The sequence below is a fragment of the Choristoneura fumiferana genome, unplaced genomic scaffold, assembly GCF_025370935.1.
Source record: "Choristoneura fumiferana unplaced genomic scaffold, NRCan_CFum_1 Sck3bRy_348;HRSCAF=598_pilon, whole genome shotgun sequence".
NCBI classification, from domain to species: Eukaryota; Metazoa; Arthropoda; class Insecta; order Lepidoptera; family Tortricidae; genus Choristoneura; species Choristoneura fumiferana.
Genome location: NW_027413003.1, coordinates 25,782 through 52,764, shown reverse-complemented (window position 1 = coordinate 52,764; position 26,983 = coordinate 25,782). Strand labels below are relative to the sequence as shown.

The window sequence follows — 26,983 nt, the reverse complement described above, 5'->3', positions numbered from 1 at the left end:
CAGCTTTCTCAGGTTAGAGTGTTAGAGTAATTAATTTAGTTTTTGATTACTTAAATTACAGCTTAATTCAACTTAATTAATTTAGGCTCTGTCTATCAGAGGAAAGTTTTGCCTATAGGTACTAATCTAATACTCTTTGGTTTTGCTGGACCGCCCAGACCACGTCTACTCAAACGTCTCAAACGACTTCCATACCAAATTTCATGTGTTGTCAGTCGGTACGATACAGCAGCAGGGCTACTACGAAATTCGAAGCTTGAAGTTCGTGTCGTTCGGTCCCTCTGACACTTGTACTACTTAATACGAGAGCGAGAGGAACGGTACGATATGAACTTCGATTTTCGAACTATGGAGTAGGCCCTCAGTACAGCGAATGGTTCCCATCCCACGAAATATTGTATCGAGACTTTGCACGTTGCTTACAACATGTTTTTGTTGGTTGATTTTTCATAGTTATCAAGTCCGAGGATTTTTTACATACAGGATTATTTTTCCATTTCTTCTCCTTTGTCTTTTCGTGAAAAGAAATTATGTCAATGTCAATTCATTTGACATTCGTATTCGTCATGTGATTAATACTAAGTTACGCTACGCTAATAATTAATAACTACGTTTCAGTTTCGTGGGTTCAGCTTTCAGCAGTTCATCTGCCTTTCAAAAGAGTATTGTATGCCTAAATATAGTGGTGTCTTACTTGTACTTGAAAAGTATCTTGACTCTCTATTTGCGTAAACATGGTACCAAAAGGTAAGCAAAATCCATAAACCATCATTATCAAAATTATGTGGATCTGTTTACATATAGTAACGTTGTGAATATTTTTTTTTGATGGATTTTTCACTACATAAACATGATGATGTCGTGTTGGTTAATTAATTATTTTAGCTTAACCGTTGGTCTGCCGTGTGTGGCCCTTCTATGCTTCCATAAATGTCATACATATATACCTGGGGTGCTAATGGTACACAGCAATAATAAGGCCACAAATATTGCTGAAGTGTGTAAGGACAAGTTCTTATTTTGGCTTCACAAGATATGTGATAACAGTGATTCCTAACTAGCACAAACTAGGCCTAAGGTGGCATGCTTAGCTTACGGTCAACTTAAAATACTCTGGTCTAGACACTGCGCTATGCCCGGGTGCGTCAATGCTTAGGTAGAGAGATAGCCTACCAGTGATCTTTAGTTTGCCCATGATTTGGCCTGGCACCTGCTGGACGTGGGGGTTTGGCCCCCTGACCTCCACCATCCCCATAGTCCTGACTTGGTTGCTCCATCATCTTTACGATCATTAATGCTGGGCAAGAGATACTTGCTCCATGTCTAGTTTTTGCTCTCCGCTGTCTATGACATTATCAAGTGTACATTGAACTCTAGCGCTTACTGGACCCATGTACGGAATGTACCCTGCATTAAATTGCAGACATCCTTACACAATCCATGATCATGGCAATTAACAGTACATAGCAAACACTCACCTGAGGTATCAGCCGAGTTTCAGGAAGGAACTAACCTCTTTATACTCCGGCACCAGCTCTGTTTTTTTCCCTCGTTTGTTCATTTGTATTGCCATTACACTATACGGTAGTGCCAACACACAAAATAAGACAAATAAGGAAAGCAATGTGACCACATTCAAAATGTATTACACATACTAGGTCAATGTAATGTGTACCTAAGAATTTCCTAATTAGAATCCAATTTTCTTTGGATCCGTCATGCCCCCCCCCCCCCTCATGAAACCCATTGACTGATCCAACTTTCTTCTACTTTCTTTTTGAATACCTACAGCCTACCAAAGGAAAACTTAAGTATTTGAGTAGCACTATATGTATTTCTGTTTCTGTTAATTTTCAGAGGACAAGAACACTCCTAGTTTGGATGAGGTATCTGAACTTTTGGACAAAGTGGCTTTGATCCAGCTACATCTGATGGAAGAGAAAATCAACAATGAAATAATTATAGAGTCTAAAATTCACGAAGGAAGCATACACCTTGCCAAGTCCAGGTAAATAAAAACATTTGTAAACTTGTTCTGATCTCCGAGTATGATGTACCATGCTAATATTGGTCAAAGCCAGCTTTGATGTACAGAGAGGCTGGTTTTTTTGTGAATAATAGAGAATGTTAATTTATTACAGCATCAAACATAATAGGTATAAAAAAAATATATTATGGGACATTATTGCCACCAATTGACCTAGTCCCAAACTAGGCAAAGCTTGTACAGTCAGCATCAAAAGTAACGGATCAATTTTTTATTCTGTTGCATTGACACATGGAAAATCTTTCATGGTGTTTAGTATGTAAAACAACAAAGTACGAAAGTGTATAGCTACTTTTGATGCTGACTATACTATGGATACTAGGCAATGTATAGAAATACTTATATAGATAAACACATAACTAAAATACATATTGAACATCCAAGACCCGAGAACAAGCATTTGTATTATTCATACAAATATCTGCCCTGGCTGGGGATTGAACCCGGGACCGAAAGCTGCCTAGTCAGGTTCTCTAACCACTTGGCTATCCGGTCGTCAATATTATTCTACATTAGTTAAGTGTTCAATTACACTAACACTTCTAAGTATTTTAATTGTACTGCTAAAATAATTGAATTATAAAACTTAGACTTTAATATCAATTTCCAGGTACATCATGGGCCAGACTGCAGTGAGCACAGCGAGGTTGCCGACTGAAAGCAGTCCAGAGTTCTCAGCATCGGTACACACAAAAGCCAGTGAAGAAAAACAATTTAATGCTATAGAGAGTAATGATGCAGACACTATTAATCCTCTGAGGTGGTTTGGGATTTTGGTGCCTCGAAATATGCACAAGGCTCAAGAAATATTTCAAAGCACCATAACATCAGTGGTGGAGTGTGCTAACATTCAGTTTCAGATATCTGAAAATATTAGGAATATGAATATATTGGAGAAGTTCAAAAAAAATCACAAGTCGGCATAAGTATTAATTCAAATTTTTGAGTAGGTAGTACTGGTAAAAAAAAGAAAACCATTCGATTTTAATCCATTTATTCTGTTTGAATGTGGTGATCACTAGATATAAGGTAATGTATAAAGTATTTAACTCAGTAGTCCTTTTTTTTTAATCAAAGTCACTTAAATGGCTTGCCCTTTGCATCCTTAAATTATCTAGGTAACATTTTGTAAATAATATATTTCATGTTGGTGTTAAGGTTTTGATTTTGAAGGCTTAGTAATAATAAAACGGGCATACACACACAGTCATAATAGTTACTGTGATAGCTTGTCTAAGCTACTGTGGCTTAGCAAGCTGCGACAATTGTCTATAGGATGTCCCAAGATGATGCCACATGGAGGGAATGTATCTTAAATATTGTATAGAGATGATTTTACTGAAAGGAGACTTCATTTTGTTTTTAATAACAATTTTAACTGCATTCAAAGATTTTTGAATGATCGCCTGTCTGAACCGGGAATCGAACCCGCCAAATATTATGGTAAAAAAAACCCGTAATGTCAATTGGAAGAATTATTTTTTCCAAGTAACAAAGCATATTAAATAAAAGGAAGACCATGAAATTTTACATTGTCAATGTCAATTTCAGGAAAATTAATACATCTGTTCCAGTTCCAGTCCCTGTTCCAGCTGTTTAACGCCCTTATTAGTAACATGTACTTTAAAATTTTGACTTTTCTGTGCTTCATAATTTTAAAGTACATGTTACTAATAAGGGCCTTAAACAGCTGGAACAGCCAGCTGTTTGAGGCCCGCCTAAGGATCCACTTGTGAAATAAACACATCCTTCCATCCATGTGTGCCTTTGAAATAAATAAAATAAATAAATAAATGTGCCATCGTCTTGGGACATCCTATATTTTATTTCAAATTGTCCTTTTTTATTTCAATGAATAAAATCAAATGCATGACTTTGTTGTTTGATGTCAAAATTAGTTAATGATTAAGTTATGAAATGTGATTTTATATTAAATTTTAAATATATATAAGTATCATAAAATTTGTTGGTATGGTAACTGAACATGTTTAGACAAACATCATTTGCCAAGCATTATCTCAATTTGCTATCTTACAGGTGCTTGTTTTACTTTGACAAAACTAGATTTTTTCTACTTATATGGGTATAATTACAACATTATGTACAGAAGACGTCTCATAAAGCATATTCAAAAAATCAGTACACACCATTTAAGGTCAAACATATAAGAACTACGTATTTTTTTTGAGATGTTATCAGCAGAATAGGGATGTTGACTCCACCAATCAACTGACGTACTTTTTATGAGCTGTCAAAACACAACTCTCCCATATAGTAAAAACGTATAGTGATTACTTGCTCAGTGCCATAGAGTTTGAATGGAAATAGCAACTTATGACGTCACTTGTTCGCCAACTCAATCAACTATTTATTTGTTTTAAAGCAACAAAAAATCTAATTTTGCAGTTAATCGAAAATTAATCTGGTTTTCAGGGCTAAAATAAAGCGTTTTTTTACTGGAGTCGTGTCTTCGAATTATTTTTTAATGGTGTCAACATCCCTATTCTCAGTTTTCGAAGCATGGTAAGATTAAAGTGAACCATTATCATTAAATTTCAAAATTTAGTTACATGCCAAATAAATAGACTTAGGGCTGTTTCACCATCCATTGATTAGTGTTAAGTGACGGTTAAATGCGATGCCATCTCCGTCTATTCGAACAAAACAAATAGAGACGGCATCACATTTAACCGTCACTTAACACTAATCAATGGATGGTGAAACAGCCCCTTATTATTTTATTCATAATTTTAATCTTTTATTACTTAGGTCCTGAGTCCAAGGAGCTTTATTTATGATGGGGATAAAAGCTTTTCGGGATTAAATCACTAAATGAATATGACCAAGAATACAATTTTAACGTTAATGTCGACTCCATGATTCGTTTTCATCTTATCGCGCCACTAAAACTCCAAACCCTTGTTATGAATGTCGTTGCTGTTTATTTGAGAAACTGTTAGTATAGTCACTGTACATAGTTGAAGAACTGATCACAACAACAATACATTGTTTCAGTTTTCAGTCTCATTTTTACGACCCGATTACCCGAATACACATATTGTAATGCAATTTCATGGATCTGCTTTAGCTGAACATTAACAAACTTGATTATGTACAGATCATTTGAACACACCACTGTACATAATAATATTTAAATAGTTTGACAAATAGTTGGTAAGTAAATGCAGAGCATTTATTTTGCTAATACATACTAGGCACATCAATGCACTTATGAACTACATGCATACCTTAGCTGCTTAAGCTAACCAACATTCATTTTCTAATGTCATCTTCATTCATAATTATATCTTTGGCTTATGCACTTAAAATGGCAGGCACATCTATTCCATTCTATCATATCGTTACTAGAATATATGATGCAAAAACGCATGTTTTGAAATTTTAATTAAAGTAACAATTTGTGAATATTTTTATTTTTATTATATTTTTCGGCACCTTGCCTGCTTCGTTATGTCGCAGTTAAAAACAAATAAGTCTCATTTTTTTCAACTCTCACTGAAAACATTGATTAACTTTAACGGTTCATTATTACACTTAAATCCTAGTTTTTAATAAATGTTAAATGAATACCCTGATAAATAAATAACGTTTGCGTTTAAATAGTATTGCGCCATAATCAATATGTATCTACCTAAACGTAACTACGGTAGCATTCTAAGGAAACCTTTTGGGCAGATGGTAAATCTCCCAAAAGCCCAGTCGTTCAGTGAAGTAAATAAATAAATATCATGGGACACTTCACACCAATTGACCTAGTCCCAAACTAAGCAAAGCTTGTACTATGGATACTAGGCAACGGATAAACATACTTATATAGATAAATACATACTTAAATACATATTGAACATCCAAGACCCGAGAACAAACATTCGTATTATTCATACAAATATCTGCCCCGGCCGGGAATCGAACCCGGAACCTCAAGCTTCGTAGTCAGGTTCTCTAACCACTTGGCCATCCGGTCGTCAATTTTTAATTTTATTATTGTTATTAATTATTTTGTTATTATTTTTAATATGGTACATCTGCGAACTTGGAGTCAGATAACACTAACGGCGATTCAAATTGATGAAGAAAGACATTTTCCTTATATTACGTAACGTTCGGACCCGTTTAGAGTTTTATATTACTAAATTAAAGTCACCAAGTCCTTTCAAATTTATTACAAACGGCAAAAATTAATATAAGTACCTACTTAAACCACCTTGAAATTCGTGCGCCAGCGGCATTTGTGCCCTTAATTTTTAAACTAAAACTCATATTAAGTAGGTATGATGATTTTCTATAGTACCTAAGTATTCTTGAGAAAAGAACCATTGATTTTATTTAGCGACAATTTGAGATCATTTTCCTGAAAATCAAACCTGTTAGAAAGTCTACTTTAAAAACTTAGTGACACTATGATTCATGTAATAAACAACAATAAGTTACCTATGTTAAGTACAATTTGTGTGAACATGCTTAATTACTAGCAATAAATGCTTACATATCAAAAAATATCAACTTCTTAGAGAAGTTAAAGAAAAGTTTACTTCATATGATGAAGTTAAATAATCATTAATTAATTACCTATTATTACAGGACGCGTTGTGCAGGTTGAGCTGAGCTTGTGATGCGTTTTGTGCTTTGTTTAAAGTAGCCATAGGTATATGACTAGACACGACTTGAATTCATACATATCTCATAACAATAACATATAAATTAATGAATAAGTAAAACTTACTAACATACTTTGACAAGTTATAACAAATACTTAAATATATCGGTCTAAGAAAAACAAATTTGTAAAAAATAATACAAAATTAAAAATTCTTCGCAAATTAGTTAGTGTACTGAGTTAGTGTAATGATTTATATAGTGTTTACTACAATAATAGTACCTGTTATTGTCTATGGAATCAGGTAACTTTCACGATGGCCCCTCGGTGGGCGCGAGTGTCTAAGGAATTAGTTTTAAATATTCATTTGTTGACTATTAATTATATTGCCAATAACGGACGACTGAGTGCGAATTTATTCTCCTTGAAGGTTAGGAAAAGGTCTTATTCCTAATACGTAACCTATACGCCAAACCAACATTAAACACTGAAACCATAAAATTACCCACATTAGGTATTTCACGGTTTGACCCACTATCGTAAGTACCTACATACTTATTTAATTAAATGCAACAGTTTCATTGCGCCGATATTCCTCTGACTCGTTAGGAATATTGTAAACTTTAACTTTTCATCCGTGCATTTAACCACGATGATATAAAATAATGTATGATTAAACGCTGCCAAACAATTAGCACGGCAATAGTGTTAGTCATAGTATTAGAAAACTTTTGGATGTTTGACTAACACTTTGTACTATAGCACATTATAAGTATACAGTCCTGAACATGTATAATTTTTCCGGTTATGCAACAAGTTCACTCTATTGAGCAACTTTTTAACTGACTGCACACAATGTCCTTCTTTCCTGTACTGAATGCTTGCGAGTGCGTTCGCGACTGTGGACTGTCAGGCCTATGTTGATGGTTTTCTTCCTCATTTGTAGAAAACAAACTTCGAAGTCAAGCAAAACCTTTTTCCAGAAACAAATATTTATCCCTTGTCCCTGGAATCGTGAGAGTACTCTGTGGAGGTGCCTCGCCACATGTTCCTCGTGCAAGTGTTTTCGCGCCACCACGCTTGGACGTCCACATAGTGTGTTTGTCGTTGCCGCCGCTCGCTGGCGTGCAGCATAGCGCATACTCGACAGAAGAAAAACGTGTTTATGAATTCACCTGTGCCCTGAAAAGATAAGAGCAGAAAACTATTACTAGTACAAACTTATTTACTATGCAAAAATCGTTCTTTTAGGGGTTTATTTGCGTAAATATTACGTGTATCCAATAATAATGCTGTTGTTGTAGGTGATTGGTTAGAAAATAATTTGGTCTGAAATTAGAGACATTTTAGTTCATCAACGCGTTGGCGGGCAAATACAAATGCCTTGGCGGGTCAAAGTGGCCCTCGCGCCTGGGTTTGGCCAGTGGCCAACCTTGCTCTAGGAATACTAGAGTCAAGCGATGTAATGGGTATACTCTATTGTCCGAGGGAGTACTAACCTTCCACTTGAAGTAAGAGTTGTAGAGCGCATCATCTTCGTCCAGCCGCTGCAAGTAGCTGGCCAGGTCTTCGGGGGAGGTGAACTCTTCCACGTGCACGTACGAGTTGTGCGGCGCCGTCGCCGCGTACTCCGACGCGCGCGCACCCATCACTATCGGCAACACGTCGTGCCTGAAAGCATCAAAGTGCAATTAGGAACTTAGAAGTATCGAACGGACTATATTGTATCCATTTTTAAACTATCAAAATAGACAGTTCTTTAAATTCATTGACATATTCCGCAGTTAAACAGGTGCCCATAGCGAGTTTAAACACATTGCGAGTTTGACAAAGTCATAGGTAATTGAGGATGGCCTGTACCCAGCAGTGGGACGTATATAGGCTGGGATGATGAGTTTGATACATGTACCTACCTAATTGAAGAAATCGTAATTGACTCGGTCAGCGTTGAGGCAATGGCAAAATATCAAGGTTTAGCTAGGTACCTATACTATTTTAGCTAATTTAGCAAACAACTCACTGCAAACCGTTGACAAAGAACTTTTCAGTGATGTAGTCACGGCAATTGGAGTTTTCGAAGGCGAGGTAGAATTTATAGTCGCGGTCCAGCATCTCCAAGCAGTTGGGGTCGGCGCGGGGCAGTGGTGCGAGCCGCATGCGCCGTAGATGTCCACGGAGATGAACTTTGACAGCTGCCGCGCGTACTGCAGCCGGCGGTTGCGCGCGTGGCAGTTGGAGACGAACCACGCGACCTGCGGAAACATTTTTTTTTTTAACTTTTCAATATCAGGTCCGGATTAGTCCGAAATTTAAGGCTATCTTTTTCTATTTTTCTTATCTTAATCCGCGTTATTGATACTGATATTATTTGAAACAAAAGAGAGGCTAAAACGTAGGTTTTTTTCGGGTTCTGCCTTTTCGAAAAATATTGTTTGCTTGATGTTTGATTTGCCAACTGTTTCATTTCCCAACGCTCAATTTTCTCCGAAACCAAATTTTTTATCAGTATAGGTAATTTCTTATACTTTTATAGAAGACAGTAGGTAGGTTTGGTTTGTTTTAAAAAAGTTTCGAAAATAAATTAGTTTCAGACAATATGAGTTGGCAAATAAAACAGTGTGGCAAATGAAACATTTGGGAAATGTGAGTTGGAAAAGGCAGAAAACCGTACCTAAATGTTTTTCGAAGTTATTTACCTACTATCAATTTTTTATTACTCGCTACATATTGAAATTATAAAACTTATATTATAAATCACCTTTTTAGTTTTGTTGGCAGCGTAGTTCCTATCTAGCTTGTTCTCGGTGATGAGAGGGTCGTGGTACGTCCACCGCTCGTACGGCGTGACGATGTCGGAGTCGCGGCGGTACGTGGCCGTCCAGTTGAACACGTCCAGCGACGTGGGACGGAGGGATGCCGTGTGGTACGGGCACTCTAGATAGTAGAGAATCCATATCTGTAAATTTACGTATAACAATCAGAATGATACTTGTAGTTATATACAATTAAAAAAATAAACTAACCTAAGGCCGTATTGACCATTATTTTCATTCCAGTAGGTAGTAGGTATCAGCTTTCTTTCGTATATTATATTATATTATGTATGTATATTGAAGAAACATATTTACCTTTTACCAAAACTACGTAGTTTTGTTGACACTTTTAGTACCTATATAAATATTTATGACCCTCGAGGTCTTTATATTGTTTTTGACTTGACTCGTCTACTCACTCATTAATGTACGACTGTATGTAAGTATCTATGTGAGTCTAAAGTGATTTTCCTGTGTTTATTTCCCTCTACACTGATACAATCATACGATATAGGTACAATTGGTAAACCCCAGGACCCAACGGGCTCGGTGTCACTTTTCGCCCGTGCTAAATTATACCAGATTACCCAATTAAGGTAATGGTTGCCTCGAGTAGGTCTAATGAAGATTGGACGTACCCAAGAATGATTTATTTAGTCATGAATCATGCATGATACAATGAAATATAATGTCAATCAGCCTGGAGAGAGATTTATTTTAAGTTAAACAAGGGTGTTTTAAAACAGTGGAAGGAATATCTAATGTTAATTGCGTAGATAAGTACGTAAATATTAATCCACTTATCTGACTTATACTCAGAAATTGCCATTTGTCATCGGACTTCGTATGAAAATAAGTTTTTGTTAAAAAAAAACACTTTTTATTACAAGCTTTTTTGCTGACTGTGCTTTTTGTTAATTATAAGGTACCTATACTTGCAATTGGTATCCAAAGTAGGTAAATATTTCCGTACCAAATTTTAAATTGATACACCATTAACCGTCAAGGAGATCCGTCCTGCGGAGCCGAATTGGCCGGACCACCTGAATTTCACTACCAGATATATTATCAGATGTATTGTCACCGAACTTACATGGGTAAGTGAATGCTAAATTTCACGTCAATCCGACCACTAGAAGTAAAATCAAAAGTAACTTGCAAGATTTGACCCAATACTTACATACGGAAAACTAAAAGACCTTAAAAACCGAACTGATTTAGTTAGGTAGTACCTTTCTAAACTAAATAACGATAGGCAAATACTTGAATACCGATTAAAATGAGCAGTTGTTGACCTGTTGGTGTTTAATTTATATGAAGGTGTCAAATCCGGGTCGAAGACCGTACCTACTTCGTATCGGTTTTTCTATTTCTGACTCAGAGGGAACAGTTAAACTAAAGGATTATAGAGTCCTAGTTCTAAGTGCTATGTTGTTGTTGAGAGAAGAAGGATGCACCGTCGCAGATCTGCTGTTTGCCACCATAGACACATTTCACAGAGCACATCACGACATAGGTTATGCCATTATTTATTATAAATGCAAAAGCCGCAACCGCTGAACTGATTTAGATAAAGTTCGGTATACAGATAGTTTGAGTCCCGGGGAAGGACATTAGATAGTTTCCCCTGTTTAAACTTTCGTGATTTTCACTCATAGTCAAAATACCACCAACGGGACTTATCACGCTAACACACACGAGTAATATTTACCTCGACGTTTCGGCAACATTGCAGTGGCCGTGGTCACGAGTAGACTGAAGTGTGGGGTGTCAAAATTACATAGTTCCCGCGGGATAGCAATAAACGAATTCTACGCGGACGGAGTCGCGGGTAACAGGCTAGTCTACTATAATTCGTTATATGTAAGTACCTACATGTATCTGTATCATAAAATTACTCCGCAATATTTCAGTTGATGGGTTGACAAAACAAAACACCATCGATTGATTCATTGGATCGATCAATGCATGGACAACTGCGTCGACTTCAATAAAAGACCTGTAAAACTCTTACAGGTATGAGTAGGTATGTTCAGTCAGACTTGCCCAAGCTGAAGTACTTATTCTGGAATTGAAAGGAAAGGTAACCTGTTTAGGAGGTCGTCTGACATTGAACGGCGTGTGGTGATCCTTGTACAAGATGGCGTCGGCCGTGGCCGCGTCCCTCGCGTCCGCCGTGAGCGAGCAGCGGTCCACCGGGCACTTGTTGCGGATGAACTCCGTGCGGCCGCTCGGCACGCCCCACGCGCCCAGCCCGTTGGCTAGAAGAATCTTCTTTACCGGCACTTCCTCGTCGTCAGGCAACTTGTACATCAGTTGATTGACCATTCTAGAAAATTATTGATTCAGCGTTACTTTCCAGTGGTGGACTGAGGTCGTTCGGGGCCCGGGACGACAAAGTTGTATGGGGAACCCTAATCTTAAAAGTCGATGTAAGTGTTAAGTATATAGCCAGGACTTGATCAAGAGATGTTATGGTCATTTGGAGGCTTCCTAGGACTGTTAGTCCGCCACTGACAGCGACCGTTAATTTTCTACGCTTGGGTCAGTCGTGCACGCCTTACCTAAGTAGGTACCTACTTACACTTGTCAGTCCCGCCCGCTCCGCGTATCGCTCAGTTCCCTGCGATACCTTGTTTTGTACATCTGCGCATTATCGCTCACCGATAGGCTTTCGTGCCGCGGGCTGTACTTTGCTCCACACGTCCACGACAGCTAAGTACGTCTGAGCGACACATATGTCATCGCACTACCACGCACTACATACTGTGAGCATATATAGCTGTCGCACGCGTGTGGAAGTGGAGGAACAAGATAATAAAGTAAAGTTGTAATTTATCCTAGGAATGGAAAACATTTCATAATTTTAATTAAATGTAATGTTTTTAACGTATATTTATCATCATCATCATCGGCCTATCTTAGTCCACTGCTGGACATAGGCCTCTCCAGTTGCACGCCACTGAGCACGATCCTCGGCCAGTCTCATCCAGTTCTTGCCAGCTAACCTGCGAAGATCATCGCTCCACCTAGTCTGAGGGCGTCCTACGCCACGCTTGCCGATTCGCGGTCTCCACTCAAGAACTCGTTTGCCCCAGCGGTTATCAGTTCTTCGACTGATATGGCCGGCCCACTGCCACTTCAGTTTGCTTATCCGGTGAGCTATGTCGATGACTTTAGTTCTGTGTCGGATCTCCTCGTTTCGAATTCGATCCTTCAGAGAAACTCCGAGCATAGCCCTTTCCATAGCTCGCTGAGCGACTTTAAATTTGTGGACCAGCCCAACCGTGAGTGTCCACGTCTCGGCACCATATGTCATGACAGGTAGGACGCACTGATTGAAGACTTTCGTCTTCAGGTTCTGTGGAATTGGCGATGTAAAGACTCGACGAAGTTTCCCATATGCTGCCCAACCCAGCTGTATTCTTCTATTGGCCTCTTTCTCGAAGTTGTTTTTACCCAATTGCAAAGTTTGCCCGAGGTAAACATACTCTTTAACAACCTCCAGAGAGTTGCCATGTACTGCAATTGATTCCGGACTTACATGTTCATTAATCATGACTTTGGTTTTGTCCAAGTTCATCCGGAGACCAATGCGTTGTGAAGAATCAGCTAGGTCGCTCAACATATGTTGCAAATCTTGCAGCGTCTCTGCCATGATGACGATATCGTCTGCAAATCGCAAGTGTGAGAGGTACTCGCCGTTTATATTAATGCCATGTCCTTTCCAGTCCAGTGTCTTGAACATATCCTCCAATGCATTTGTGAACAGTTTGGGGGATATAACATCCCCTTGTCTCACACCACGATGCATGGGGATAGGCCCAGACTGCCGATTTTGGATTTGGACGGCCATAGTAGCGGCATTATACAGACCTCTCAACACTTGAATGTATCGCCAATCGACTTGGCACCGCTGCAAAGATTCCAGAACAGACCAAGTTTCGATAGAGTCAAAGGCCTTCTCATAGTCCACAAATGCTAGGCACAGGGGCCGATTATACTCTTCGGTCTTCTGTATAATCTGCCGCACTGTGTGAATGTGATCTATGGTACCATACCCCGATCGAAACCCGGCCTGTTCCGGGGGCTGAAACTCATCGAGTCTTCGCGCAAGGCGGTTCGTGATGACTCTTGAAAACAGCTTGTAAACGTGGCTTAGGAGAGAAATAGGTCGGTAGTTTTTCAGGAGAGTTTTATCACCCTTCTTGAAAAACAAGACGACGACACTCCTACTCCACGCTTCTGGAGTTCTCCCATCAAAGAGAACAGCATTGAAGACGTATATTTATAACGTATACTTATTTAGTTATCTAATGTAGGCTAAATAACTCGGAATCTGTCGTGACTCTTTTGCTTTTTTACTCTAAAAGTAAAGATAAAAGTAACTAAGTAGGTACCTTATTTTTATTTTGCATAAAATGCTTATCAAGTTGTTAAATTCTATCGATTTCATGATTTTGGTTTGGTCTGAACGGAATAGTTTATTATAGGCTTGCCGGTGGATCATAAAACGTATTCTGTTGCCGCGAACAATACAATACAAATATGGAATATTATTGATATATGTATATAGTTCATATTCAAATATCATTTTAGGGTCGAATGAACGTAGTAATAGTTAGTATTCTTTGGTTTCGTATTCTTATTTTATGGCATGCCAGGCCCGCGTTATCCTGTTAAAGTAGGTACCTATTATAAGATCACGAAACTCTTTACTACCTACGTCTAGCAATAAAATTAGGAAGGTAATTCAACAATTCCTATATGCACAAGGCACGCCTTTTATCGGAGAATGTGCATAGTTTAACAAGGTAGGTAGTTCGCTGGATGATTAGTTTGAACTATTTTTTTTAACAATGCATTGAAAAAATACCTAGTTTTTGAGATATCTAGAAAAGGATGGAAAACGAGCAAGAACGTCACTTTATGGTGAGAGAGAACCACTATCCATTGCCACCCATTGTATTGGAAATTGGAACTTACCCAATTAAAAAAAAAACGGCCAAGAGCGTGTCGGATACGCCCGCCCAGGATAGGGTTCCGTAGCCATTACTAAAAAATCAAGTAATATTTTTTCTAAGGATTTCGGATTGTGTACGGAATCTTCGAAGTTTAGGTATATTTTTTATAACTTAGGCTGCTTACTCTTAAACTACGAATAATTCTCAAGCAATCTTAGCTGCTATAATTTTCCTTCTAAATTTGATATATTTACTACCATACTAAATTTTTTCAAATTTTCTCACCAAGCAATTTAGATTTTAGAGGGGGGGGGACGACGACGACGACGATCGTTTTTAATGAAAATTTGCAATTAAAAAATATCACCCGTGGGGGAGTCTATGGGGGGTACCTACCCTAAAAAAATTTTTTTACTGTTTTTTTATTTTACCACTGTCAGCGTGACTGATATGTATATTCATGCCAAATTACAGCTTTCTAGTAGGTACTAACGGTCTCTGAGTTTAGCCGCGGACAGACAGACAGACAGACAGAAAGACAGACGGACAGACATGGCGAAACTATAAGGGTTCCTAGTTGACTACGGAACCCTAAAAAAGCTTCTTTGCGACATAACTCGAACCTGCATAGGTACTTAAGGTCCTACAGACACAGACAGAACCCTTTGTTATGTGTGGTTCGAAAGCACTTAGACGATTTTTTTACAATTAAGGTCAGCGGCACCAAAGCATTGTTCAATGAGCAAACGTAATCCCAAAGGCTGTGCCCCGTTATAACCACCTTCAGCCTTGAATGCCAGTTAACGCCACCCTTCCAGAGGTAGGTTGTAAATACCTACGGTTGCGGTTATATCGTGTCACTGGTCCCGTGGGCTTAATTAAGCACCCGATAGCGTGCTAATTGCAAGGAAAAATAATAAATGTTGTTAATATGTTATCGAAGTTAGTTATTTTGCGTCCATACAGGATATTTATGAATAAAACAATTAGTTTAGAGACTTATAAGCACAAATAACGTCATATTTATGTATGTACAGTCGCCATCAGATATTTCGGAGCGGAAAAGGTGGTCAAAAATATCGGCACATGCACCTCTATTATTAAATTATTAAAGTTCATGTATCGATATTTTTGATCACCTTGGCCGCTCCGAAATATCTGATGGCGACTGTACTACTAGCTGTTGAGAGCAACTTCGTTCGCGCTCCCCGTAAGAATTTTCAATTCATGATTGTTTTAGTAGTTCTCAAACTCAAACTCAAACTCACAACATTTATTGACAAGAAAAACACACTACATCACAACAAAAACACAGTAAAAACATAAATAGGAGAAGAGAGGAAAATAAGAGACATTGTGCTGTAGTGTGATGCCAAAAGGACTCAGCTCAGCATGTGCCGTAGCCCTGTAACCAGAGCTGCAGCGCTGGTTTTCAGCTGAACCCCGGTGAGTGTGCACCCACGTAACTGAACGCGTAATTATTGCGGGAAAAGAAAAAACTATATATTATATTATATATTTATAAATCATGACAAATATAAGAATTATAAAATACCTATAAACATATATATGCGTGGAAATTTGTACAAGACCTACCTACCTACTGATTGGCTGATTGATTGATTGATTTGAGTTCTACCTACTGATTGTCTACATTTGTCATACAGCTAAACATATATGCCCTAGTTACTACATAGGTATATGTCCGGACTGTGTTTGGCTTATTTTTATATTGAAAATGGTCGATACAGCGTAGCTCTCGAGTTTTTTTTGTTGGTGTTCCACGGAGGCTAAGCGCCATGTCACCTAAGTCTATCTTATTCCTACTGTGTGTTCTGTGTGGTGTATTGTATACCTGTATACGTGCATGTGTTCTCACAGCGCGTCTTCCAGGAATAACGCGTGCGGCTCGGCCACTACTTTATTCCTACTAAATATTCGCGCTGTGTGGTGTGTTGTGCACGTAGAGCCGGCCTTAGCTATCAAAACGCCCCGGGCGAGTCTTGTATTTATCTTTGGCGCTCTTTTAGATACGGCAAGTGACAAAATGACAGGTCGTGTAGTAAGTCTATTTAAGTTAATACGTTACACTAGTTTTCTCTCAGATCGCGGCGCTCTTAAAGCTTCCACTGTGTGTGCGTACCTGTCTTCGCCGGGCGCGTCCTCCGGGAACAGGCGCGCATGCGGGTCGGTGTTCCACGGGCGCTGCTCGCCGCCGCGCATGAACCACGGCCGTCGCGCCACGTCAGACAACTCGTCGTGAGGCGCCGCCGCTTCTTCGCTCTCCGTGATCGCGTTCAACGCGTTCTGGAATTAATTTCATTCATAATCATCATCACATCATAATAGCTGTAGGACGTCCACTGTTGCAAATAGGCCTCCCCCATAGACTTCAATTGCTTCGGTTGGAAGCAGCCTGTATTCGCTTTAACCATTTAATTGCTGCGCTTGCTATTATTAGTATCTAGCTGCTCCTTGGTCAAGTATTATTTGTACTGTTACCTAATGTGTTGGTCTAGTCTAGCCGGTTCTTAAATTGCTTCACATTCAGTTGTTCACATGTTCTGGTAATGAGGGCTATCGTTTTTTGTCTCACTAGATGGCGCACTGTAGCGTGAGGTTTTTAAGTATGGCTTTCAAAGTCTGTTATTACGGGCGTGAAAACAAAGTTTAGATTAAAATCATATTTAATACACCTTAAAACCGTACCATAAAAATATCGAGAATGCCACAGTGTTGCGCAGTCCCCGTTTTGTTCGGAAAAAGGGAGGACAAAGGTTTCCGAAAGACAAAACTGTCTCAAAACACAGACATTCATTACCCCGGAACGCATATTTGCCATAATTAATTTCAGATATTGCAAAATATTTACAAAATTATTCTAACTATACATAAACCCGCGTAGCGCACCCAAAAACTATGGAGATTTGACATTTCGGAGACCTCACGCTACACTAGCGCCTCTAGTGGCGAATTCATACGCGATAGCCCTCATTAGTTGTTACCTGGAGATGCATGTCCTCTAGGGCGGGAGCCTTGGGCGCCTTGGGCGCGGGTGCGGGCGGCGCGGGCGCGCGCGGGGGCGCTGGCGGGCGCGGCAGCAGCAGCAGCGCCAGCGCCGTCAGCGCCAGCGGCGCCAGTAGCGCCACGCGCCGCAGCGCGCGCGCCACGCGAGCCCACATGCTGCCCGACGCGCGACGCTTATCCGCCGCACTGTCACAATACGATACTAAATAAACGGAACGGCAGCGGGTCGGGAGTGCAGCGGCCCTTTTTAGGGTTCCGGAGCCAAACTAGCAAAAACGGAAACCTTATAGTTTCACCATGTCTATCTGTCTATCTGTCTGTCTGTCTGTCTGTCTGTATGTCCTTCCGTCCGCGGCTTTGCTCAGGGACTATCAATGCTAGAAAGCTGTAAGTTTGTACGGATATATATGTAAACTATGCCGACAAAATGGTATAATAAATAAATATTTTTTTTAACAAAAAGTAAAACCGACTCCAAAAAAATAAAAAAATAACGGAAAATGGAACCGACTACAAAACCCTTGAAAATATTCTATTTTATTTTTCTAGGTACCTACTAGCTCGAAGTCGGTGCCTCAGCACGAGCCAGCAGGAATGGAACAATAGTCGTCTACCTCACCTACATACTATGGGTTTCAATCCATCCTGCTGGGTCGTGCTGAGTCACCGACTTCGAGCTAGTAGGTACCTAGAAAAATATTTTCAAGGGTTTTGTAGTCGGTTCCATTTTCCGTTATTTTTTATTTTTTTGGAGTCGGTTTTACTTTTTTGTTAAAAAAATTCTTTATTTCTCACTTTTTAGTGATTCGTAGCCAAAGAACATCTCACAACGATTCCATTAAGCCCAAACACGGCTTAGGTACGTTGTTTTATAACAGAGTTCCGTTGCCTACCTTCCGGCTTCAGCATCAGATCAACGTGTTCCCGAGAAAAAGGTCTTCAGTCAAGACTCTTGACAGACGAACAAACGGACAGACAGATGGGCAACAAAGCCATTTTCCAATCCAAATACTTTAATAGATTTTAATCCTGAAATATATATTTTATTTTATTTCATTTCTTACGACTTTGACGTAAGACGCCGAGGGCTACGACCCCTCTCAGCCTTCGAAATACAAAGAAAAATTCGAGATATTTCTACGTAGATGATGTGAGTTTGGTCTCCAACAAAGGCAGACGACGAGGCGGGGAAACAATGAATTCCAAAACACGCGGGTTACCGGTAGCTGTTAGTAAAATATAAGGTACTGTACCTACATTGGACACATGTTATTACTAACCTTTACGCTCCCGTCTGCCATGCCCGACATCACATCCGCCCACTTGCGCCTACTATCGCCATATCAATAGCGACATCTGGAAATAAAACAATCACTCAGTCAGTTGTGACCTGGCCGATTTTAAAATCACGCCCGCAAATTTTCGGAAATCCGTAATTTTTATGGTTCCGTAGGCAAAATGGCAAAAATTGAACCCTTATAGTTTCGCCATGTCTGTCTGTCTGTCCGTCCGTCCGCGGCTTTGCTCAGGTACTATCAATATGTAAACTATGCCGACAAAATGGTATAATAAAAAATACAAAAACAATTTTTTTTAGACTAGGTAAGTACCTCCCATAGACGTAAAATGGGGTGATTTTTTTTCTCATTCAACCTTGTAGTGTGGGGTATCGTTGGATAGGTCTCTTAAAACCATTAGGGGGTTGCTACAACGATTTTTTGATTCAGTGATTTGTTTGCAAAATACTTAATACTTTAAAGTGCAAATTTTCATTAAAATCGAGCGTCCCCCCCTCTAAAATCTAAACCGGTGGGTGGATAAATTTAGAAAAATTCAGTATGATAGTAAGTATATCAAAATTACAAGTAAAACTATAACGATTAAGTTTTCTTGAGAATTATTAATAGTTTAAGAGCAAATAGCAGCCTACGGTATAAAATATACCTACTCGTAAACTTGGAATACTTATTCCGTACAAAATACGAAATCCTTAGAAAAATATTACTTATTTTTTTCGTAATGACTACGGAACTCTATTTCGGGCGTGTTCGACACGCTCATGGCTGGTTTTTAAAGACATGTATTGCTCTCTAACATCAACATGCGACTGAGGTATTTTTGTTTGTGAAATCGTCACTTATATAAATGTTATTGGAAAGTAGTTAAAAATTTGTACTGATACAACTTCCGTACAAATTTTCAACCGACTTCAAAAAAGGAGGAGGTTCTATGTTCCAATGTTTGTATTTTTTTTTATGTATGTTCACCGATTACTCAGTCAAATTCTTTTTTTATTCGAAAGAGTACTCTTCTGAGGTGGTCCCATTGTCACCAAGTGACGATCCGATGTGGGGATCCTAGGGAAACCGAGGGCAAACCTCAAAATTTATAGGCACACTTATGGCGATTTTGGCATTTTTTGCATTAAGGTAAGTAAGATATTTACATTTAGGAAGTATCATTTGGTAAACTGGACCTGATGAAGAAGAGACCTAAATAATGCTCGCGCGTCTATAAACGATCATGATGACTTAACCTAGATAATCCTTTTTTGAAGTCGGTTAAATGGGAATCGACTACAAAACCCTTGAAAATATTTTTCTAGGTACCTACTAGCTTGAAGTCGGCGACTCAGCACGACCCAGCAGGAGGGATTGAAACCCAAAATATGTAGGTGAGGTAGACGACTATTGTTCCACTCATGCTGGGTCGTGCTTAGTCACCGATTTCAAACTAGTATAGGTCCCTAGAAAAATATTTTCAAGGGTTTTGTAGTCGATTCCTTTTTTAGTAATTTATTTTTTTGGGTCGGTTTTAGTTTTTTTTAAATAAGTTATTTATTAACTACTTTATACAAGTGTAGTAGAAAAAAAATTAGGCTTCTAATTTATCTCATCAACTAGTCGAAACTTTTCGAGTAAATTTTTTGAAAATCGGCCCGCCTGGTCCAGGAAATAAATAAATACTAGAAGTGTGATTTTCTATTTTCTACCACACTTATTTGAAGTGCATAGGTAAATAGACAGACATGGGACGAATTTTTACTTTGTCAGCCCTCGATCTCAAAAATCAGCTTTCATACAGTCGAGTTCATAAACTTGTGAGCAAAAATTTTATCAAAAAATTCTTAACACGACTCCATTGTTAACGTCGTAGAAGCGTGTTCAGATATTTTTAATAAAATTTTTGCTCACAAGTTTATAAACTCGACTGTACAGTAAACGTCAAATTGAAGGGAGCGGCCAAAGTGTTATAATATATCGGTACGCTCTAACGTCTCTGACAATATAGGGAAAACGATATACCTGAGTAGTTAAATTAATCACTGCCTTATATTTGACGCTGACTGTATTTACTGGTTCAAGGCTTCCGCAGTAACAATGCCACATCTATAGGTGCTGCTGCTTTAATTGACCCTAATCGAATATCATTGGCCTTTTTATAGGAAATCATTCTCGTTTAATTTGGATATTAATTCTCGGACACTTCAGACAAGACTTTTAACTTCTTACTCTATGTTTCAGCTTACAACATAAAAAGGTATATTTTTGGCGTGTGTTGCCGCGAGTGTTTCTTTTTTGGTCGATGAAGTATTAATATAATCTTTAAGACTATTTAAGAAAATAAAGAAATAAAAATTTTACAGTAGTAGAGTAGTGCGTGTACCATCAGCCAAATATGTGGTCTACCACCCTAAAGTTGATCGTTTGCATGTCATAAAACAATAATGCCTATAGAAGTGTCTGTCAACTTGAAAGTTCGACTTTGGCGACATATTCATTTGATAGGAACTTGTTTAAAAATTGATATACTTGCTGATTGACTGATGATTAAGTACCTATTGACGTCAGCCACAGTTCTTTTCTTACCTATTATTTAAATATAGAGCTGACCTACCTATTTCCTTACCTTTTCATTAAAAAAAACTAGCTGTTGAACGCGACTCCGTCCACGTAGAAGTATGAAAATAGTTTACATCCTATTCTCAGACCTACCGAATATAGCTACACAAAAAAAACATAAAAATCGGTTATGCCGTTTCGAAGTAAGTAGTTTGTTCAGAAACACTTTTGACCCGAGAATTTTATATATTACTTAGATAGTAAATATATCAATCTTCTTCTATCATCGCGACATCCCACTAGTTTAACTTAAGTGTTTCCTCTCTCATTCTCTCAAGCAATTAGACGTGTATGTAAAATTCAAGTCACAAAACTTACAAAAAAGGGACGCTTTTTTTCTTCGTCAAAATCAATAATAAAAAGAACTCAAAGTTACCTAATTCTGAAAAAAATAATTAAAGCGTCTATATGCCCGAAAACGTCAGAATAAAAACCTTTAGTACTCGTAGTGTTTCACGTGACCACGTGACCATAAATATTTTGGGTTAGAGTTCTCTTTGCTAATCGTAGTTGGCATTACTTTTACCGGATACCTAGTTGCTTTCCTAGGAACGAGTCTGAATTTGCATAATAATGATAAATACACATCGACCTACAAAAGGCAAGTTATTACTTGAGGGTGTACGAACTTGACTCAGTTTGTTAGACGCGCACGCCTTCGGCACAGAGATGCTAATGCCAGTCCCGTTTGTCGTATGCGCAAACACATGTTAAAAACTAACGTGATCTACTTACTGCATTACCACACTATTGTTGGGCTGATATAAACAACAAGCTGTGTTGGTATTAGCAACGGTTTTTACGTTTTATCAGCTGCTTCCGTCATATCAATTATGTATGATAGATAATATAGCAAACAAACAATGTGTTTGCAACAACTTGGACCACAAAACTGGAGTGGATAACTTATTTTTACACGGCTGTATACTCGTAGGTACATTTATACATATATATCTAAGTACATTGTAACAAATGTTTTGATTAATTTAATCTATACATTTGAAATAAGACATTACAACAAGAACTACACACAACACATACAAGAACTTCACATTATACCACACATTATTATTAGTACTTTATTACATTCAAGAACTGCATTAAAGAATGATATTATCATCTTTTTCAGCTTACTTATAAATATGTACGTATTCGTCTCACTAATGGCACAGGATTCCTCTCGAATTAAGAGGGCTCGGGCTGTATTTCCAGGCAGGTCTGGCGCGGAACTTTCACATATTTACCGCTGGACTTTTTCGTAGTTATGTGCAAGTTTTGTTCACTATGTTTTCTTAATTAAAAAGATCGTAGTAAATTTCAAAACAATTTCCCGCAAAACGGAAAACCAGAAAACTCAGACTTCTGAGGTTGTTAACTATGTAGTTCCAGGCCCGAATTCGACCGCACAACCGTCTGCATGAAAGACCATAGAGTTGATGCACTAAGCAAGAGCTACTACGGCTTATTACGGATAGATTTTTTTTCCTAAATTTAGGTACGCCCATAACAACTATAATATAATATATAATAGTACATATAATCTCATTAGGATATTAAATATGTCTATAAGTTTAACACATATTTACATACCTTCTCATAGAGTACCTAGAGTAGAGACACGACATTTAAAATGTTTAAACTTGTTTAAGTAGATAAAACATACATAATTTACATATTATTTATTCCGACAGATAGACTTTTTGTTTGTGTAATATTTAAAAGGAACACATCTCAAATTATTTCAAAAAAGTCATGACTATAGGCCCTATATTGCTCACTTGATTATCTCATATATATAGCTGCTATTATCTAATATGTGCCATAGCGGAGCGTGTAAAAATACCTGATATGCCATACCAGCTCTTGAAATAGAGTCGCACAAGTATCAGATTTGCTTTGTTGTATCAGATATTTGGTGCTGGTGAGTGTACGCCTTTGATCCGTTAATAACTCGGCGCCATAACACATATACGTCCACAATTAAGCTTATACAGCCTAGTTAAGGAATACCTATTCCTAAATCCGCTTGTTACCATATTCCTTGATAACAGTGCCATATAAGTGGACTGAGCAATGACAATTAAAGTATGTAGGTCCCAAGATTATCGGAAAGTGCGATATGGCGCGGCGCAGCAGACTGATACAACTCGCGATAAGCGTTTCAGGTTAAGTGACAAGAATAATTCATTTTTCGATGTTACACGGATAATATCGTGGATATTATTTGACCAAAATATTTAATGGGTTATTTAATGGGTCCACCATCACTCACTCTCGATAGTCACCATTCATTACGCATAATTTGCTTTCCATTACCATAATATTTAACCATAAATAAAAAAAACACAAATTAAATAAATACTTTTTTACTTGTAAATTCTAATTGTTGTGGTTGTAGCGTCTGATTTCCTTGGTCTTAAACGAAAATTTTACTCTATGCACAAGAGCATATACTACTTAAACAGTCATTTTATGCAACATACATCCAGCATAAATAAATACGAACTTTGCGAGCACGAGAAGTAATAATAAAGAGCTGTAATTTTAACAATTGTAACAAGTAACTTGTAGTTAAGTAACGAACTTGTATTTCAAATTCACCAATTTTTCATTTCTTTCGGGCAGGTAGTATTTTCAAGTGATGCTCTGTCAAAAATCTGTCTCAGTTTTCATGTGTACAGGAAAAGGAACGGATACCAGTCTATGGCAAAATAGTGTGTTAGAGGGTCTGAGCAATTCAGCATCAATGATAATGATAATGAATAGAGGTCATTATATTATCATTATCTATACAAAAAACGCTTGCATCTGGGCTAGAAGATTGCACATGTGCCTGCAAGACGTTTGTCGCTTATACTTAGAACCATATGTGTTATGTGTGTCATGGGACTACGTTCATTTACCAGAATAACCTAGGTATCTAGTCACATCTAGTACATTTGTTACTCCACTTATGAATTCTCAATACTTCAAAGTCACCTAGTTTTAAAAAGACGTTAATCAAAATTAAAGCTCTACTTTCACTTCAAAAACACTGGTTTCATGTGACGGAATATTCATATTATTGCGGTAGTTATGTAGAACAACTACATCGTTGTTTTTTACCTTTCGAACACACACAGTAAGTAAATGTGAGTGTTTACTGATGTTTCACTCATTGCCAATTTCAATGAAGAAGTTGAAGATGTATGTACTTGGCATACTTACAATGTTTGATAACAATAATGAACTGTGCAAATTGGTCATAAACTTTAATGCCTTAATATGGCGATAGGTGGTGATTATTGCTTATATGACGAAGATGTGATTAATCCGTGAATTTAAAGTTTTATTTTAAAATGCGTGTACAGTCAAGGTCATAAATATATGTATGTTACCGACACGTCAAAAATATCTATCTATGTGTACACCTTTATGTTGCTAACTATACGATCGATGTATATTTGACGCTACGACTGTACAGATATTTAATTTTATGTCCTCGACTGAAGGTGTAATTACTTTTGATACAAGTGAATAACCGTATTCATCTTTAGTAGGTAGTTGACCGAAAAAGAGCCCTTTTAGAGACAAGACTGAGGCTTGACTGTGGCCGTAAACTTGCTTATCTCTATTTTTTTATGTGTTGCTCTTTCATACAGTAAGTGAAAAGAAATACTTAAGAATAATTTGATTATATTCACCGGTAACCGGAATGGGGACGTATCTGAATATCGAAAATTAATATATCTAATGTTAAAAAGTCGACGGTCAAAATATCGGAAGTAGGTTGGGTTAGTTAGGTTCGATATTTTGACCGTCGATATTTTAACAATCGATATTTTAATTTTCGATATTCAGATACGTGCTCCCCGGAATATGTAGGTACCTATTAAGAAACAACCAATTGCATACTTATTGTTACCGTTTGAATAACTGTAACAACTTAACATGTCATTATTTAGATTGTCGTGAATGGGTGGTAGACCAACAATTACCGACTAGTGTTATTATTGTAAAGTAATTTTACAAAATGGGCAACATGCGCTATTACTTTTTTATAATAAAACATAATTTACGAGCTGTGTGTGTGTGACCGAACAACATATAACAAAGCGCTTGCAACACTAGTTGCGTATATAACTTCTGTCTACTTTAAGGGAACATTTAACAGGTCTAATGAAGTTACTTTCTCCAAGACACGGGGCCTAACTCTTATAATGGTCAAAAAACAATTACTTTGCTCACCGGCAAGCTTACGATAGCTACGTCTATGCAGCAAATGGGTGTTCATGCAGATCCTCCACCTCCACACTGTAAGAACAGACACAAAACTGTCACCACCACAATACTACACTGAAATGTTCCAAACTCAAGCGGAGTTTATCCTCAGAGCAACACTACCGTTCACCATGCTACCAGATGTTACAAAACAAACATTTAAATCTGTCATTTGAAATCCCCAACTACCCTCTTTATTTTTCTCAAAGAACAAATATTTTATAAACTAAATATTTTTATTAATTTGTGGGGCTCCACAATCAGTTTCATGCAGACCATTATTTAAAAAAAATAATATATTACCGCTACCTTCTCTTTACATATTCGAGGTATGTCTCTTTGTTAAGAGCAATATACATATGTTCACTGTAAAGGCATCTAGCTCAACACTTTACGCTCGATATGGACCGGTACTGCTGCACCCTGGGCCCTGGCACAACGTCCCCTCTAGTAAATAGAAATTGCATAAATATGTCTGTCAAGGTCTATAACCATATACCAAAGAAATTAAAAGAATTAGATTTACCACTGTTTAAAAAATAATTGTTCTAATGGTGCATGGACAAGCTTTATTATTGTTGCTCTGAATATTTTGTCAAGCCAGAATGAATTGTTTGGGACACTGATTTAATGTAATTTATTTGATCTGATTATGATGTAATTCAATATTTATTTGTTGAATCACCTTATTTTATTTTATCTGGACATACCTACTCGATTCTTACTTGCTAACTGACATTTTATTTTTATTTTTTATTATTATTTGCATGAGATGTTATGTTAAAGATTTTATTATAGGAAATTTAAATTTGTACGCCTATCTTTAGGTAGAAAGTGGAGATTCAGAATAGTTTTAAGATCATTTATGTACACCAGCTTTCAACAAATAAATTATTATTATTATTATCAACTTTAACCGTCACTTAAACACTCTTCAAATAGTATTTATATCTACTATACATATATCGATGGTGGAAGTCTCAATTGACGTAAGGGACAAAATGCTACTTTTCAGGAGAGCGAAAAGAAGTTTTTGGTAATTTTCAAACCCTCACAGCATTGTTAATGTTTAACTTAGCAGGACGTTATAATTACGTAAAATCTTGAATTTTCTTGCTTTTCAACGTGAAACTATAGACATTTTCGTAAAAAGCTTAATAAGAAAAATAGCTGTCCCTTACGCCCGTGACATACGGGTGTCATAGCCCCTTACACTCATAAACCGTAAATAAATAAATAATGTAGTAACCGATTTTTGGTCTTATAGGACATCATATATTTTATTTGCTACATATTTGGACGTAAGTTCCAGTAATAAAATTAAAAAAAATAGTGAATTAACTCAAAGAACC

General features: G+C 37.7%; 2 protein-coding genes across 2 annotated transcripts; one reads left to right on the top strand and one right to left on the bottom strand.

The window, feature by feature from the left end:
* Positions 1-343: 343 nt before the first annotated feature.
* LOC141445103 (coiled-coil domain-containing protein 115-like) lies at positions 344-5,475 on the top strand. The gene is made up of 3 exons (XM_074110885.1): positions 344-747; positions 1,858-2,008; positions 2,658-5,475. Exons 1-3 carry the CDS (start codon positions 735-737, stop codon positions 2,971-2,973), a joined length of 480 nt encoding a protein of 159 aa, XP_073966986.1. The 5' UTR covers positions 344-734; the 3' UTR covers positions 2,974-5,475.
* Positions 3,025-25,713, bottom strand: LOC141445102 (glycoprotein 3-alpha-L-fucosyltransferase A-like). The gene is given in 10 exon segments (XM_074110884.1): positions 3,025-7,847; positions 8,165-8,336; positions 8,686-8,800; positions 8,803-8,917; positions 9,424-9,621; positions 11,567-11,807; positions 16,586-16,749; positions 17,448-17,655; positions 18,750-18,825; positions 25,599-25,713. Coding segments are annotated over 8 exon segments (1,371 nt in total). The 5' UTR covers positions 17,625-17,655; positions 18,750-18,825; positions 25,599-25,713; the 3' UTR covers positions 3,025-7,658.
* Between the last annotated feature and the right edge of the window lie 1,270 nt (positions 25,714-26,983).